Source organism: Dreissena polymorpha, chromosome 7, assembly GCF_020536995.1.
Source record: "Dreissena polymorpha isolate Duluth1 chromosome 7, UMN_Dpol_1.0, whole genome shotgun sequence".
Lineage (NCBI taxonomy): Eukaryota > Metazoa > Mollusca > Bivalvia > Myida > Dreissenidae > Dreissena > Dreissena polymorpha.
Genome location: NC_068361.1, coordinates 20,467,257 through 20,485,271, shown reverse-complemented (window position 1 = coordinate 20,485,271; position 18,015 = coordinate 20,467,257). Strand labels below are relative to the sequence as shown.

General features: G+C 36.6%; 1 protein-coding gene across 1 annotated transcript; it reads right to left on the bottom strand.

The window, feature by feature from the left end:
• Nucleotides 1-10,453: 10,453 nt before the first annotated feature.
• Nucleotides 10,454-13,902, bottom strand: LOC127839510 (uncharacterized). Its single transcript, XM_052367900.1, has 4 exons — nt 13,855-13,902; nt 12,394-13,361; nt 10,986-12,309; nt 10,454-10,816 (listed from the first exon to the last, which is right to left on the bottom strand). The coding sequence occupies exons 1-4, from the start codon at nt 13,900-13,902 to the stop codon at nt 10,454-10,456; spliced, it is 2,703 nt and encodes a 900-aa protein (XP_052223860.1).
• Nucleotides 13,903-18,015: the final 4,113 nt, after the last annotated feature.

Below are 18,015 nucleotides of genomic sequence, written 5' to 3'. Positions count from 1 at the left end.
ATTCAAGTGACCGATGGCCTAAACAACACAACTGCATGCCACATACAACAGTGTATTAACATGCACAATGTAGAACATACAATAACATGCACATGAAATATTGCATTAAACATGTTACCACCTTAACTGGTACACAAACCATATTTCAAATTGTGGAATGATGTCAGTACTGCCAACACTGACGTCTGCAACAGACATATGCATAGACACGTGAAATGACCGGTTGAACCTGTCGCTATAGCTATAGTGGTTAGCGAGACATAAATACATCAATACGATGGGCGATAAATAAACCTAATAATACTGTCACTACGAATATATGTCCCATTGTTGCTATAAACATTGACTGATATACTAGTTGATCCTTCTCAGTGTGCGGTCTATACATATTATTTAAATGTATAGAGAATATGCCATTCATGTTGTATAAATGACATTGCATAGTAATATCGTTTTGAAATATGCTTAAAGTGAATGTTGTATTATAATGTGATACGCACACATAAACCTTATTGGTTGACAAACAAATTATGTTTACAATTTTAGTATTCTTGAACTATCCATAAATTTGGTATCAATATACTTTGTTTTTATTTGTTTTAAACCATTTACACTCGAAGTAATATATATATATATATATATATATATATATATATATATATATATATATATATATATATATATATATATATAGTGTTAAAAGTGCATGATCTATTCTATTTGAATAGTGTATAGGAATTTAATAAATATATCGATACATCGATTATGAGGGTTTCTTACGGTTTAATATTTTAGCGTTATGTTTAAATGCAAGGAAATTCATTAAAAAAGTTATTTAAAATATCTCAGTCAGTCGTATAATTGTTTGAATATAATTCATGCATTGCTTTTTAAATATGCGACATTTTTCCATGAGTTTTACATACCTGGTATACTGCGTAACAACCGCTTCCATGGCAAGGGGCGATAGAAGCATTAAACAGCTTACAGGTTCTGTTACTGAACCTAAACGCTTGGCACGCTTCAAAGTTGTGGCATTTGCGAGCACAAAGCAATTCATTGTCAGTGTGAAGAACAATCACATGGTCGTCACTCGGAATCCCAGCCTTCTCCCGGAAGTACTGGATCAGCACGAGGCCGAGCACCACGGGAAACACTGACGAACCACGCAATATGTTCATTAAGTTTCATTCGAAACAAACGCTTATAGTGTTAAAATTGAAATATTTATAATCTTGCTATAAAATAAAATTCAACACAGTTTTCATAATAAAAAGATCATTTAAAAGTCGCGTTTTTAGTTACTCATTGATCGATATTTTTAGCTCTGCGTCGTGCATTTTGAGCAAGATGGTTTTACAATTGTGTTCATTGTTCTTAAATAATGCGATAACTTTCGCAACATAACAAGCGGAATGATGCTTATAACTCAGACATTACGATGGAATTGGAGCGCAACCTTTTCAAAATCCTGAATATATTTTCAATATTTATTGAAAATGAATTATGCTGAACATGTCGAAAATTAATTTGATTATATAAAGTATAAATGAGATGTAATTGTGTTTAGACTAGCAAGCAATTATAAAATTGAAATAAGATAAAACATAGACAAAATGACACTTTTGAAACTCTTATACATATTGCATTTATTCACGGAAGCAAATAACCATTGTATTATGCCTAAAACAATGAAACTGCCAAAGTTATTACTATGGTGCAATTCGCGCGTCCGGAAATCAGCTTCTACACAAGAGTATTATCTGATTGGCATGTATATCTAAATCACGATTGTAATGGTTAATTTTATGAATGGTATTTTGTGTTATTTTTCAAATAAATAAGCTAAACAGGTAGCAGCAAATTCGGTCTAGCTTATAATTACTTTTATCGTTGTGTTAGTGCAAGTTGACACCGTGTTTCCAATTTCCAATTACTATTTAGACAGTTGCACATGTATGCGTTTGTTCAACGCCAGTTTTGTCTCGCCAATATATTGCTTGTTGCACACATTATACGTCATGAGTTATACTGCTTTTACTGTTTCACAGTTATGGGTTACCTTGTGTGGACGACATGTCGCCTGGTATGCTCTTCAATGTTTAAGTTGCTAGCATAATCTTGCATGTTTAGCAACAAGCAGTGTTGCATGGGAATAACGCACCAGGGACATTCTTCACAGGTTTGGATTGTGAAACACATATTTATACGTATAAACACTTATATTGTTCTATATAGGATGAGGCATAGCAAACAAACCGTTATATTTAAAGCAAACGTTTTTGTATACTTAACCCGAATTAAATGAGGCATTGTAAAGGCGTTTTTTGTTTCTAATAATCTTTTGAAAGCAGCGCACAACATGGTATTCGCACAGAACAAAAAGTCGCTATTTTATTTCGTAGGCATACATTGATAGCTATAATAAATTAAAGTTATTGTAGTTGTATAACTATATAGTTAACCGCCGGCTGTACACACTTCCCGACATTTATTATCCCAATAACATAAATCAAACTCTACTATCGCCTTCAATTTCATATTATGATTTAGCAAACTAATTAAATTGAGCGCTATTTCCCATTAAATGTATTAAACATTGAATGAAAACCTACCTTTTTTGTTTGTATTTCATTATGTAAAAATGGCGGAGTGTGATAAATCAAAACCAATGTTCATACAATATAAAGGCTTTTTTATAATTTCACCTCGTTCCTAGTACACAAAATGCACAAACAATGTTTAATAGCACTGTTAGCAACTCAAAAATTATCGTTTTATGAAATCATAAACAAACTCGAAATTTAATTAGATACTAAATTTGTAACAGTGTTGTTTTGATGTTTCATTAAAATATATAATATATAATCTCGCTGATATTAATAAAACCTGCAGAACGAAAACAATGTTTATATGCGTGTTGCGTTCAAAAACATTACAATTGACATACAACAATTACTTAATACAAGCCTTAATACTTATTAACGTTGATACATATATGTTATAATTCTACACTGCAACCTTAATGCCATTTAGTGGTTAATATTAAATAATTGACACGTGAAATGTATAAATTTGGGTAAGCGTTATACATATATACATATTTATATTAACTAAAGCTTTGTAACAGAAAACCATCCTATCCAATCACAGCTTCGGCAGCTTTGTTCAGGAGGCAATTAAGTCAGTCAATAGTTGATCAATAGTGCGGAAGCTTCAATGTGTTTACAAAGTGTTAGTTTCAATCGAATCGCCTAACGGTGTGGAAGTATTAAGCTCCAAACACTCAAGAGTCATTACATTTAAGATATAATAACTGTAAAATGAAATTGTAAATTAATTCAAACAAGTTTTTTTTTCAACAATAAATTATACCTATTCGTGACTCAGAGATGTGTTATATTGTTCTGTTATTGGATACAATTTATACACTTAATACCCTTTTTTAACATATACAAAAACATGACCATGCCAAGAATTCAGGCTTCAGATTTTAAGATTGTATTAATTAGTTAATTTAAATTTAAATTGAATCTATAATCCCATGCATTATCCGCATGTTAGCTAACTAAAATATATCAAATATAAACATTCAGTGTTATACGTCCATCTTATGTATTATTACAAGTACACGCTTTTCTATTTTAATTTATTTTATGTGAACATTATGTTTACACTGAACGTTTAGTGTCACGATAAGAATGATAAGAATGACCTCTCGCTGGTGTTTCGCATTTGTCAATTTACTGAAAGTAAATACGGTTGACTATTTATAACTTGATGAATTATACCATAAACCTCTGGTTTATAATAAAGTTGCGATCACTATGATGCGTCAAAATATCAAGTGAAATGCTTTGATAAGGTGCGAGCGTTCGCACGCCCCATTTCATTAGGTGTTTAACAGTTGCTACTTTTAAGTACGCTAACAATTGTTCTTGGAATGCGACGTCTTGATGTCGTCTAATGTCTTAACCGCATTAACTGCACAAGGACAACTTATTTAAATACAATTTAAGATTAATAATACAAATATCAAAACCTTGATTTAAATATGTGTGTTGCTATGTCCGTCTTTTAAAATACATGTTCGTATGATGTGCCTTTGTTGTAATGCTAGATCTTTCATGCGAGATTTAAATCCTGCCGGAACTGTGTTTCGAATGCCCTTGCATTTCGTCACAGTTGTTCAAATATCTCAATAAATGTGTATAAGGTCGCCGTGGTGGAATGGATATGTTGTCCGCCTAGCGACCGGGAGGTCACGGGTTCGATCCCCACCGTGGGAGCGTTCTTTAGGTCTCCCCCAAAGACACCAAGTACTGGTTCTAGGCCCAGAAAACGGACTCGAGAGCATTTATATAAGTCTTAGGCTTTCGATGCAAACGAGCTAAAATATATAGGTTTAAACTAAATGTGTATAGTTTGCACTTAAAATTTACTGTTCTACTCTTTAAAACTGCACTTAATGTTTAGTCAAAATATATTGTTCGTCTTAACTGTTTTGGATAACTTAAGTAAATGTCAGTCAATTTGGAATGTGTCGCGTCTATATTTTCAGAATTTCTGTTGACATGCCTCTTTAAGTAATAGATGTCATTAACATCACGTGTTATTGTATCGGATTTGTGTTCGAGTTATTTCAGACCAGGTTCCTTATCTGTTAGACAACTTCATTACATACCAGGCAGAATGTCGAAACAAACCGGTCTTTTAATTCTACTTGCTTTGTTGGCAGGTAAATACTATGTGATTGTTATTATTTATATGACTTATTTATTGCATATTATATAAAAGTATTTATTTAAATACTAATGCTATTCAGTGTATTTAGGGAAATACAAATATTTGATATAGTGTGAAAGTGTTTAAACAGAACATAAATTTATTTACCACTTGTACAATAAGTACATAATCATTACATAAATACATATATTACAAACATAATATAAAGTCACAGTGGAAAAAAGAAGCACATTCAATAAAACAATTACATAACTAAAAGAAGATGAACTGATTTTTAATTATAAGTAATAGCAGTTCTATGAGACAGTGCTAATTTCATATAAAGAGCTAGATTTTTCAGAACATTCTTACAATTAGTATTTAACAATGAATTCAATAACGCTTGGATTAACATAGTAGTATCGTCTGATATAGTTTTGTTTAATATCATTATATCTAGGACATATAAGTATCCAATGATATTCGTCTTCCAAATCATGCATATCACAATATGTACAATAACGTTCATTTCTTTCAACTCTATTTACATCATATCTACCAGTATGAATATGCAATGGATGAGAACACATTCTTATTTTGCTAATAAAGAATCTTAGGTTACTAGGCAATATATCTTAATATGATTCATACTCAAAATTTATTTTAAGATTTGCATACAAAGTTAACACACCATTATTATCCTTGTCGATATGCCATAATTTTTTGAAAGTATCAATCACTCTCTGTTTAAACACTGGTATAAATGATTAACTGTTGACACAAAATGGATTATTCCAAACATAATTAAACCCGTACTGAACTAACACATTTTTAACCTTAGTTAACCAATTGCTTTTACCATTATTACAATCTAGGTACATATTATACACTTCTTTGAGAATAATATTATCAGTTTGAAGTAAACGAAACCAATATTTAATTATCTTAACATATCTGACAATATATAATGGATAACGTGCCAATTAACTATATGCAGCAGCATTTGTAGTTCTGATATTTACATTTAGTATCCTTTTACAATATTTTAGGTGAACCATTTCAAAAACCTTAGATTGACCGTGGCCCCAAATCTCTGCCGCATACCATAAGGTAGATCCAACAAAGGAGTCAAACAGTAGTTTTGGATTCAATTTATATTTGTTACAATTAGTCAATAAAACATTCAAAGCTTTAAAAGCTTTACCAATTAGTTGTTTTTGGTTAAATGCAAAATTACCAGTATAATTGAAAACTGTTCCTAAATAAATAAAATCATTTACCACTCCCAGTGGGAAACGATTATATACAAAATTCTCTGATTGCAAAAGACTGCCTCTTTTTCTAAAAAACATAACTTTCGTGTTATCTACATTACCATCTTGACTCCATTTAGTACAATAACTATGTAATAAAAGTAAACTTTGTAATCTCTTCAGGCTAATTACCAAGAATTACCATGTAATCAGCAAATAGCAACAATAGCAAGATAATATCATTCAATTCTAAACCACAATTTATATCTTGTTGTAAAAATAACTCGAAGTCATCTATAAACAGGGAAAACAAAATCGGCGAGATTACTTCCCATTGACTTAAGCCTGCAGCATATTAAAAAAATCGGAATAATTATTACATAGCTGAATGAATGATTTAACTTTATTATACATATCTTTAACGATGCGCAACAGTTTACCTATTATACCCTTTTTATATAATATAAGCCACAGGCCATTTGTTAAAACGCTATCAAAGGCTTTTTTTTAATCCACAAATACACAAAACAAACGTTTAGTATCATCAATATATTTATGTACTATAGACGATAAAACAAATAAAGCATCAACAGTAGATTTACCTTTTCTTAATCCAAATTGGGCATCCAATAAAATACAATTTTCCTCACAATAGGTATTAATTCGTTTATTTAATATTGCTGTGAATATTTTTGATAAGCAACTAACTAAAGTTATACCACGATAGTTGTTAACATTATTTTCATCTCCCTTTTTATGCAGAGGTATAATAACACCCTCACCCCAATTACTTGGAAAAAAATCCGCTTTCTAATATTTTATTAAATATATCACATAAGTGAGAGGACAAAATATCCATATATTCAATAAAATACTCATTTAGCAGAAAAACATTCCCATAAGCTTTCCATCGCTTCAATGATTTTACAGCTTCTAAAATTTCATTTACAGATATTTGCTGATCCAAACTTTCATCAGCATCATCACAACAATCAAAATCATGAGTTGAGGCAAAATCCTCAGACTCGGAATCAACATTTCGAGTTATATCGTTTCCTAGTTCGGAAAAGTATTTAAAAAAGAGTATAAAGACAATTTATGATTAACAACATTTTTGCTTTTAAAATAGTTCCTAAACTATTTTGGTTTAGACAATCTCAACTTTTAAATTTCCTTAATTTGTTGTAATTTATAACAATTTCGCTTTTTCTTAACTATAAGCTTATATCTTTTTAAAAATATATATAATTGCTCTCTGTGTGCAGATAATTTATAACGGATGAAATTACCTAATGCATAAATATACAACTGCCTTGAGCGTTCACAATCTAGGTCAAACCATGGCTTATCATCTACATTTTTTGGTTTGGTTAAACGAGACATTTTTTGTAATTGTAACATCCTTACGAAATAAAGGATCTGTAACATCATGTATAATTGATGTAAACTCAGTCAACATATTATATATTGCTGATCTGTAATTCAAATCTACGTTACATATTACGTTATTCAAAGCAGATTGTTATCCCCACGCTTTTTGAAAAGCGTGGGGATATTGTGGTTATCTTCGCCGTCCGTCCGTCCGTCCGTCTGTCCGTCCGTCCGTCCTGGCCACTATCTCCTCCTACACTATACGCACTAGAACCTTGAAACTTACACACATGGTAGCTATGAGCATATGTGCGACACTGCACTATTTGGAAGTTTGATCTGACCCCTGGGTCAAAAGTTATGGGGGTTGGGATGGGGCCAGGTCAGAGATGTTCACTCATTTTTTTATGTTATTTTACATTAACTTCTTCATTTCTACGCCGATTTACTTCAAATTTGATACTGAACATCTCTTATGACAATACGGTCAATCTCAACTATGCATGGCCCCATTACCAACCCTGGAGCGCCCCGCCCACATAGACCTCGCCCACCAAAAATGGCCCTTTACTATAACTTCTTCATTTTTACACCGATTTACTTCAAATTGATACTGAACATTTCTTATGACAATACAGTCAATCTCAACTATGTATGGCCCCATTACCAACCCTGGGTCGCCCCCGCCCACATAGACCACGCCCAGCCAAAATTGCCTTTTACTATAACTTCTTCATTTCTGGGGCGCCCCCTGGGTCAAACATGCGGCGTGGGGATACGCGTCGGCCTCTGTCGCGCCATTTCTAGTTTTGTAATAAGACAAGATCTGAAATTACTTTCAGTTCTACTGACCATTTATGAATAACAAAGCTTTCGCTATCATCTATACAATGTTCTATTACAGTTTTACAATGTAAACCAAAAGAAATAGGACAGTGATCACTCCACACATTAAACTCATGAACCACAAAGTCGCTCAGCTTTGCAAAATTACAAGGTTTAGTTAATACATAATCTATAACGGACGACCCTAGCCTCGAGAAAAAGGTATTATTACCAATCATATGATCACGATATAAACGACCGTTAGCTATGCGAACGCCCGTGCTTATACACACATCCAGTAAACGATAACCGAACGCGTTACACTTTTTATCAAGTAAGGCCCGGGCTAGGGTTCGTCTGGTAAATAATCATCCTTATCAAGCTCAGCATTGAATGTATCATATACAATATAATTATTTCTAATGCCAACACGACTGTTCCAATCTCCTACTAGATAAACATCACCATCATTGTCAAAGTAAAAAATATCACGTTGAATAATATCAAAAAAATCAACATTGCAAACGGTGTAAGCAGGAGATTCATCACAATATAGGTATATACCACCAATATAAACATCTGTTTCAAATTGAGTATTTCGATATTACTATTTGCATTTGTCAAAGTTTCATACAAACACACAATATTATATTTAGCAAGAATAGAAAGAATGTCATCACTACTTTTCTTATCCTCAGTAAGTCCGTTTATATTCCATGATAGCCCTTTACATCATCCCCGGCGTACCTCTTGTTGTTGCCTTTAGGGTACCCCGTCAATGAACAACGTATCATACGAAATCCATGCCCTCGACCCCCTTTTTCGCGCCTTTTTCAAATTCGGTACCAGTTTCCTACGCTTGTCGGATATTTCCGTCGGGAATTGCTCGTGCAAGTAATAGTATTTAAGTGCACTAGCAGGCTTCCTAACTAGTTCACGCTCATTTAATAGGTTATTTGGCCACAATAGCACGAATCTTTAAAATCAAATATTATTGAAGCTAATTGTTTCTCTGTATGTTCTGCAATTTAATCTAGTTCCCGAAACAACACCCTGTAACAGTGTGTTAAAAAAATTCATACTAACGATTTTAAAGTTTGAATAAATAGAACATTAATTACGGTCAATGTTATTACTCACTCATGATAGAACTATGTGTACTCTTATTACTCGAAATTTAAGATCGGTAATCTTACAACATATAACAATATAAATATTAATTACGATCTATGCAGACATAATCTGCGTTAATTTTTAAAGCGTAATGTATGTTTAATTATCAGTACAAACACAGTGCAACTACTTATATGAGAAATTGTGAATAGATCACCTGAATCAAAATATAATGCAAATTGCCAACATTTAATGAAATAAAGCTATATTCATATATATCACGTAACGAATCATGTCATCAGCATTAGAGGGAACCAATTGTCCAGATGGCTGGCTGGTATTTGATGGTTCATGCTACTTGTTTGCAAATACACCCGCACACTTCGCTGAGGCTGCGGCTGGTTCATGCTTATCGTATATTCATTTGTATAACCTTTTAACAAAGAGTGACGATGATATAATTATATCTTCATAGACATGAACTCTTGAGTTTTGTCGTATGTGTTAATGTATTAAAAAGGTATGTGGTACATAAGGGGTATTTTCATTGATTTTATGCGATTGTGCGAAACACTTCTGCACAATACACTGTTTATGTTACTGATTATTCTACTTGATCTTATTGATTATTTTGAGATTTAATTACCGAAAGTAGTGTGTTTCTCTTTATAAAGCACTACTATCAGCAACATGACGGGAACCCTATTCACGTTGATTAAGACCTGGAGAATGACTTCATAAGAAATGATCTCAGCGGCCGGAGCAGATCGAGTGGTATGAACTGATATCACAGTGTTCATAAGATTTAAAGCATGGTTATGTTCTTTAAGGACTCGTTTGCTGGTTGACGAATTTTCCAAATTCAACCGTTTGGTTAAATCGTTCAATATTATTTCACACACACATTTTGACTTTGAAACGACTTTAGTGGTCAATACTCTATTCGATAAGACAAATCCATAGAGATAAGAACGTCTAAGCCACAGCCAGCTTGATGCCCGTTCCGCTGCTTGGCTCAGTCTCTGAATAGCAACTTGTTTCTCCCTGCCAGTAGTTCCTACTGCTGTCATCAGCCTGTGCACGGACTGCGAACAGAACCCTCTAACGCCAACTTCCACGGGAAATAGCCAAGTACGCCAGCCTTGTTGCTTGCACAGATCCATGAGTTATGTGAACTTTGCCTTCTTTCGCTCGTAGGCCTCTTCACATCTTGCCTCCCATGGTACTGTCAGCTCTATGGTGACGAGCTTCTTTCCTGTCTCTGACCGCAGTACAATATCTGGTCGTAGGGTCGTCTGAACCACGTTTGGGAAAACAAACCTACTACCAAGGTCGATTTCCATCTTCCAGTCTCTCGTGCCATCAAGAACTGATGCTTTTGTTGGTTTCTGTGTCTTCATGGTCTCACTCGATTTGACGAAAGCGATGTGCCCATGGCGGGGGTAATTAACACGTCCCTTCTTTCGTTCCTTCTCTAGCCAGTCAGCCAACTCTCTGAGGACCAAGTCATGCCTCCATCTATATCTTCCCTGTGTCAGTGCTGTAGTACAAGATGACAGAACATGCTCTAGGGTGCCTACTTTGTCACACAGGCTGCATTTTGGATCTTCTGCGAGTCCCCATCGGCACAAGTTCGCTGGGGATGGGAAAAGGTCATAAACTGACCTGAGAAGAAAGGAAAACCGAAAAGGCTCATACTTCCAGATGTCTCCCTAGGTCAACTTCCTGGTCTGCGGTTTTCCATGTGGTCCATGCTCCCTGCGCTCCCATTTCTACAACCCTTGCTTGTCTGGCATTTTCTTCTGCTCTCCTGACCTCAGGCTGGATCATCGCACGCCTCTCTTTCTGGTCTGATCGGCTTAACAGTACCACCTTTCTCGCACAAATTCCTTCACGTCCAACAGCAGTCAGTCCGACAATGTCTTTGTGCTTGAGCGCGTTCTCTGCCTGGCTCACAGACTCTGTCGCTGACCATTTCCTGCTCGTTCGGGTTTGGATCCCTGCCTCCCGGATGAGCTCATCCGGAGAGTCCCTCAAGGTCAACACAAGTCTTGCTTTTGCTGTCTTGAACTCTTCTACCAGTGAAGATAGCGGGAGCTGTAACTTGTTGCTCTTCCCGTAGAGTCCAATACTGGTAAAGCTGGGTGGAACTCCTAGCCACTTCCTGAGGTGTCGACTAGTGGTTCTCTCCAGGGCTTCCACTGTTGTGCTGGGTACCTCGTAAAGCATCAACGGCCAGATTAGTCTTGGGAGCAGTGCGTGCTGGTAGAGCCAAGCTTTGAACTTGCCAGATAGTCCGCAGCGGTCTATCTTCTTGAGACCCTCCTCTACCTGTTGCTCTAACTTCTTGACATTGTCGCGATCTTGTAGGCTTGAATCAAACCACTTGCACAGGCATTTAATTGGACTTGTAACTATGGAATAAACCTCTTCGTTCTGTACGTAGAGTTTGAACCTCTCTGTTGCCTGTCCTTTATTTATGACGAGAGATCTGGATTTTGCTGCTTTGAACTTCATTCTTCCCCATGAAGCGACATCCGTCAGGGCTGTCAACATCCATCTAGCTTGGACATGTGTTGTAGTCGTCAATGTGAGTTCATCCATGAAGCCTCTGCTAGATGGGAGATAGATTCCTGACTTTAGTCCACGTGTCTCTCGTTGGGCAGCATTTTTCAGCAGGTTCATCCCCATGATGAAGAGCACCACGGAAACTGTGCAGCCAGTAACGATTCCTTTCACCAACCTCTGCCATCTGGTTAGCTGGTCACCAACAGTAAACCGGAGCTTGATTCCATCAAGGTAACTGGTGATGATTTTCTGTATGTGGCCGTCCACATGGTAGTGTCGGAGCGCTGTATAGACGAGCTGGTGTGGAATGGACCCGTATGCGTTGGTCAAGTCGAGCAAAACTACAGTGAGATCTTTCCTCCCTTTCTTTGCCTCACTTATTAGGTGTGTGATAGCACTGGTGTGCTCTATACAGCCGGAGAAACCGGGCACTCCTCCCTTCTTGACCGAAGTGCTAATGTATGCGTTGCCTGTCAGGAAAGATGTAAGTCTTCTTGCAAGGATGGCGAAGAATATTTTCCCCTCGACGTTGAGCTACGAGATCGTTCGGAACTGGTTGACCGTCTTGGAATTGCGTTCCTTTGGTGTAAATATCCCCTCTGCCTCTTTCCAAGCCTCTGATACATCCCCCTTCCTCCAGACTACTTTGAGAAGCCTCCATAGACGCTTGAGAAGTAGTGGGCACATCTTGTACACTTTGTACGGGATGGCATTGGGTCCTGGCGTTGAGGCAGCTCTGGCCTTTTTCACAGCTTCCTTCACCTCGCCTAGCGTTGGTTCCGTCGCATTCAGCTGTTTTTCGGGTTCCTTCGCTGGATCTATTCGGTCGCAGTCTCCTAGCACGTCCTCTCGATTGGGGTCAGAATGGGTCACATGAAGGTAGTTCTCTACTTTCTCTAGTGGAGTTTCCAACTTTCCTGACCTTTCTTTGTCGAGAAGAGATCTGCCGAACTTGTATGGGTTGGCTGTGAAGGCTGCCCTCTTCTTTGCCCGTTCCCGTGTCTTTCTTCTGTTTTCGGCTTTCCGTAATGATGTCAGCTGTGACCGAACTGTATCTCGGAGCTGTGTAAGTCCAATACTCTCTGTGAGTGAACTAGCACAGTACCTTCGTCTCAGCTGCTTGAGTTCACGTCTCAAGTTCTGGATGCGGACTTGCCGCCTGTTTGGTCTTCGAGGTTCCTTTCGCACTCTCTCCTCTTCTAGTCCAAACCTCTCCTTGCCTACTGAATAAATCAAGGTTGTGAGGGTGGACAGCTTCGGGTCTACTGGTCCTTGCATGGATGCTTCGAGGATGTTAACTAGGTCCTCGTCCAGTTGGGTCCATGATGTCTTGTCTGAAGCCTTGGGCCACTTAATCCTTGGTTTCCTGGTTCTAGTGACAGTGTCTTGTTGTGGTCTATCTGGACTGGTCGCCTGGCTTGCTTCAGGGCTGCTTTGATTCTGTAAGAGCTCTAAAAGGGGGTCCTCATTCTCTTCAAGATTTCGGAAGGCATCCTGTGGGGTCTCCTGGACGGAGAGTTTTTCAGTACTGTGGGTTGAATCCAGACTGTAGTACTCCTGCGTCTCACTAGCTAAGATGGCTATGCGCTGTCCTTGTGACCCCACACGTTGTCAACCTGATTTCCCTTGGTGAATGCGTAGACCGCGTTGGTTCTTGCACACCTTTACGCACTTACAAGTGACCGATCCATCTCTATTCATAGTCGGTTGGGCAGGCCGTGTCGATTCCATAAAATCCGTCCATGTGAGTCTATCATCCTCCCCCCCCCCTCTCGCTAGACTTTGGGGATGTCTTTCATTTGTGGAGTCTGTAGCTGTTTGTTGGGTGTCCCTTCTCGAAGACTTCATTTCGGGATGCTACCCCTAGTGCCCCTGTTTCAGTCTGTTCCTGGCGCCATCTGTCTCTCTAGCGTCACCATTCTGTTCTTGGTTGTCATCCAGTCTTTCCTAGAAGTCACTGGTATCTCCAGATATTGAATTTGTTTGAATAAAGTCTAACCAATCTGTGCTTGGTTGTAGACTGCTCCTCTACCAACATCATCAGCATGGATGCCGCCGTCTTAGAATGTTTTAGCCCTTTTAATTCCATGAACATTATTCACAGTTCCCCATACTCTTCACATTTATAATCTTATTTGCAGCATAAGCACAGCACCCGCAGAAATCATTGTAGAGAGAGAGTTCCGTACACATTCCACAAATGGTAGGCGAGAACGAGAAAGAGTTGTGATTTCATGTAATTGTATGTTCTATGCTGTATATGTACAATTTGACATGTTACCAGATCTTTTATTTATATTTCATTGTAACTTGTTAAAGGCCACAACATGTAACGTAAAGATTCTGATATTGTTGGCGATGATTCGAATGTAAATCGACACATGCTGGGTGATGTGTATATTTCGTTTGTACCAAACATCGTAAGTTTTCACATATAACTACCGTTCTCAACAAGCGTAAATGCAATATTTTCTTACAAACGAAATGGTTTGCAATGAAATAATCGTCTGAAAGGTTTGTAAGAACTTATCCGTTTAAAATATATTCCACTGATAACTGGGTCTTCAAAGTTTGATCATAATCGACTGATCACGTGATCGAAGTTTCGTGTTTCAGAAACAACTCCAATAACCAAGAATACTATTTTGCAATCGTTATGTTCTTCTTCTTCTCTAGATACAGCACATCTTATAAATAGAAGGCAAACTGTCTCGGCCTTTTGTTTATTATAATGGCTAAATATGGAATACAAATAGACACAACATTACTTATTGCTTCAAAAGCAGATTTATTAGGATACACTACCGGTAACATAAAGCACAATACATACTTTCCTAAAAGAAGAATGTTTTACAGAATTGTACTATATGCATATTCTTATTTGAAGTAGTATATAATGACAGACGAAAATAAATAATAAACGGTTATATTAAATCAGGTTTACTGTTTTTACTACAAAGTCCTTGTAAAACGTATTTAACTTACATGTTAGGTCATTCGGCGAAACAATAAGATATGTTGCATTTCATATCGTCATGCATGTTATAGATATAGGTATTTACTTCAATTATTGCTTTAAGAATGCTTACTTTTTTTAATGTATATATGTGGTACGACTACATGTAATAATTGCAAGCCCGCTAATACGGTTGAAGTGTGAGTATATAGAAATGTGTCAAAATGTACAAACTTAACTATATTTATGTGTAAGCCCAAATTATTCTGTACACAATGTCTGAACATTTATAATGACAAAATTATAACATGTTGTATAATACAGTTTGACATGTCTGTGAAAACAGTTTTATATGATACATTTAATCATACTGGTCTCCATTGCGATAAACAAACACAACGACTAATCGCACTACACATACCCACATATTTATATATGAATATCTAGCATTAGTTATTTGCTCAACTCCCATAATAATGCAAAAGATTACAAATACGTAAAATTCATACACACAGCATAATTATCTAGCAAATATCTATATCAAATTTCAACTTGTCGATCGTCATTAAGCTAAGAATTGCTTCACAAATACGCATCAGCAATAAGGTATAAACACAATTTCAGCTTTGCAATCCACCGTCGGCAATTAAGACCGACACAGGTTGCCGTCGATGTGGCAGGGACAGCTGTAGCGGCCGCAGTGAGTGCTCATGTATTGACGGTATTTTGGGTCTAGGCAGTATTTCCGGTCATACATCTCACATTGGGGTTCACGTTGTCTATCCACAGCGCCTGTGGGGTCAGCGTGAACTTAATGTATATAATATACCTATATGTATTATTAATACAATAATGGGGTATTTACATGATTAAACAAGGGATGCTTAATAGGAATTACATATGTCACAGTGTGATATACATTTCCATAACCAACGTGTGTTAGTTGAATGCAGCATCACACAATAATCTCGTGCGGTACAACTGCTCTGTCCACTCGGGTCAACGCAGTAATGTTAATTTCTATATTTAGTACAAAACAAAGTTCACAATATTCGCTAAGCTGCATATAAAAACATAAGATGCAAACGGTTGTCAAACCACCCAATTAACATCGCAACAACCCAGTGGGCATCAAACGTTGTGCGAACGTTGCTGCAACGTAATTTTTGTCGCTCTATTACGATGTTCCGATTTATTAATTAATGTCGACTAATAAATTACAAGCTTGAAAGCACGCGAACTAGATACGAGTCAGCGAAATAGCTATGCGAAATAAATATTGAGAGTTGAATAGGTAGTAGCGAACTTTCTATCGATAGACTGGTCCCTTGTTAGAATATTTACTTACATCTCCTATAATGTTATTTCTCATTACACCCTATAATATAACACGGACTCTAGATGACACGCTCCGTGAATATAAATAGTGTTTTTTTCACACAAGTATTATGTTAAATCTACATTAACTGTGTATTATACTCAATGCAATTCAGCACGTACTAGTAGTTACCTTTCTTAAATGTTGAATATCTTATCGATACGCTAATTTAAACGTGCAACACTTTTAACAGTATACTTATCTCTGAAGAAGAAAATATTTTGCGCACTAACCGCAACCCAATTTTCGTTAATATCAAGTTACTAGAACGCCGTATCTTGCACTTCAATGTTGCTAAACAGAGGATTGTGTATTACAGGTAAGACATGTATAACATTCGGTTTCCATGGAAAATGTTTGGCAGGTAGCCCAGTGTTTAATTCATTGAGGCAGTGCGTTTCTTGTGCTTCGGTGTAGCGATTTCAGTATCACTACTGCATCTTAAACGTATGGAATATAGAAGTATGGATATGGATTTTAAAAATAAAATGTTAGTGTACGTGCTATATTACGTTTTAATTCAAACTGTTGATTCACAATTGCTAAGTGAAATATCGGCAAAAACAATTCTAAAAAGATTGGAAAGACTTGAAAGCGATGCATTTACGATTCGAAAGGATCTGAACGAGGAAAATGAATTATTAAGAGAGGACATTTCTTCACTTTCTAACAGGTTATCGGAATTATCTGGACATGACAAAGAACCAGTTGCTATAGCGCCGCACGGGTCATCTGATTTTGATGCTATTGTGAGTCAATATGAAAACTTAATGAATGCGTTTAAGAGAGAAAAATCTGAGAATATTATACTTCGAAAGAAATTCGACAAAATGAGAAAGGAACATGATTTCGAAATCGGAAATCTCCGCGAAATGTTTAATATTGCTCTTTCTGGATTAAACAGCACGGACAGGATATTACGTTCAGAAATAGACACAATCAAACATGAAACAATTGAGAATGCGTTAAGGAGAGAACACTCTGAGAAGATAATGCTTCAAAAGAAATTCGACGAAATGAGAAAAGAACATGATTTGGAAATCGGAAATCTCCGCGAAATGTTTAATAATATTATTTCTGTATTAAAGAGTACGGACAGAACATTACGTTCAGAAGTAGACACCATCAAAAATGAAACAACGGTAAATTTGGGCGCTGCACAGAAGCTGGTACACGATAGCTATGTCGTCTGTCAAAAAGAGATAAATGACACGCGTGCTTATTTCAACGACGTATTACTTCGAAATAAATTCGACGAAATAAGAAAAGAACGTGATTTTGAAATCGAAAATGTACGCAAAATGTTTAATAATGTTGTTTCTATATTAAACAGTACAGACTGGGCATTACATTTAGAAATATACACACACACAAATGAAACAAAGGCAAATATGAGCGCTGTACAGAAACTGGTACACGATAGCTATGCCGTCTGTCAAAAAGAGATAAATGACACGCGTGCTTATTTCAAGAACGGTTTATTGCTAGTAAATGAGTCATTGATGGATCGTTCTTTGAGTTCATCGCAGAAAATAACTCGGATAATTTCAGATATTGTCAATCTGAAAACGTCGAATGATCACTTAAAGACCGTAACTGATAATTTTATTAAGCTTCAACGTCATCACCCACATTCTTGCGACTTTGTAAAAGACAGTGGCATATACACAATCTACCCCAGTTCTCACCCAAACGGCATCAAGGTATATTGTTATAAGGAATCCACAAATAAGGGATGGATAGTAATACAGAGGAGAGCAGACGGATCTGTGAATTTCAACCGCACTTGGGCAGATTACAAATCTGGCTTCGATAACGTGAGTGGG

Coding starts and splice junctions, on each gene's coding strand:
- LOC127839510 (XM_052367900.1), bottom strand. CDS start 13,902: ATGCTGATGATGTTGGTAGAGGAGCAGTCTACAACCAAGCACAGATTG. Junction 13,362..13,854: donor CTACAACCAAGCACAGATTG/GTTAGACTTTAT, acceptor CTCTCCGTCCAG/GAGACCCCACAGGATGCCTT. Junction 12,310..12,393: donor AACCAGTTCCGAACGATCTC/GTAGCTCAACGT, acceptor CGCATACATTAG/CACTTCGGTCAAGAAGGGAG.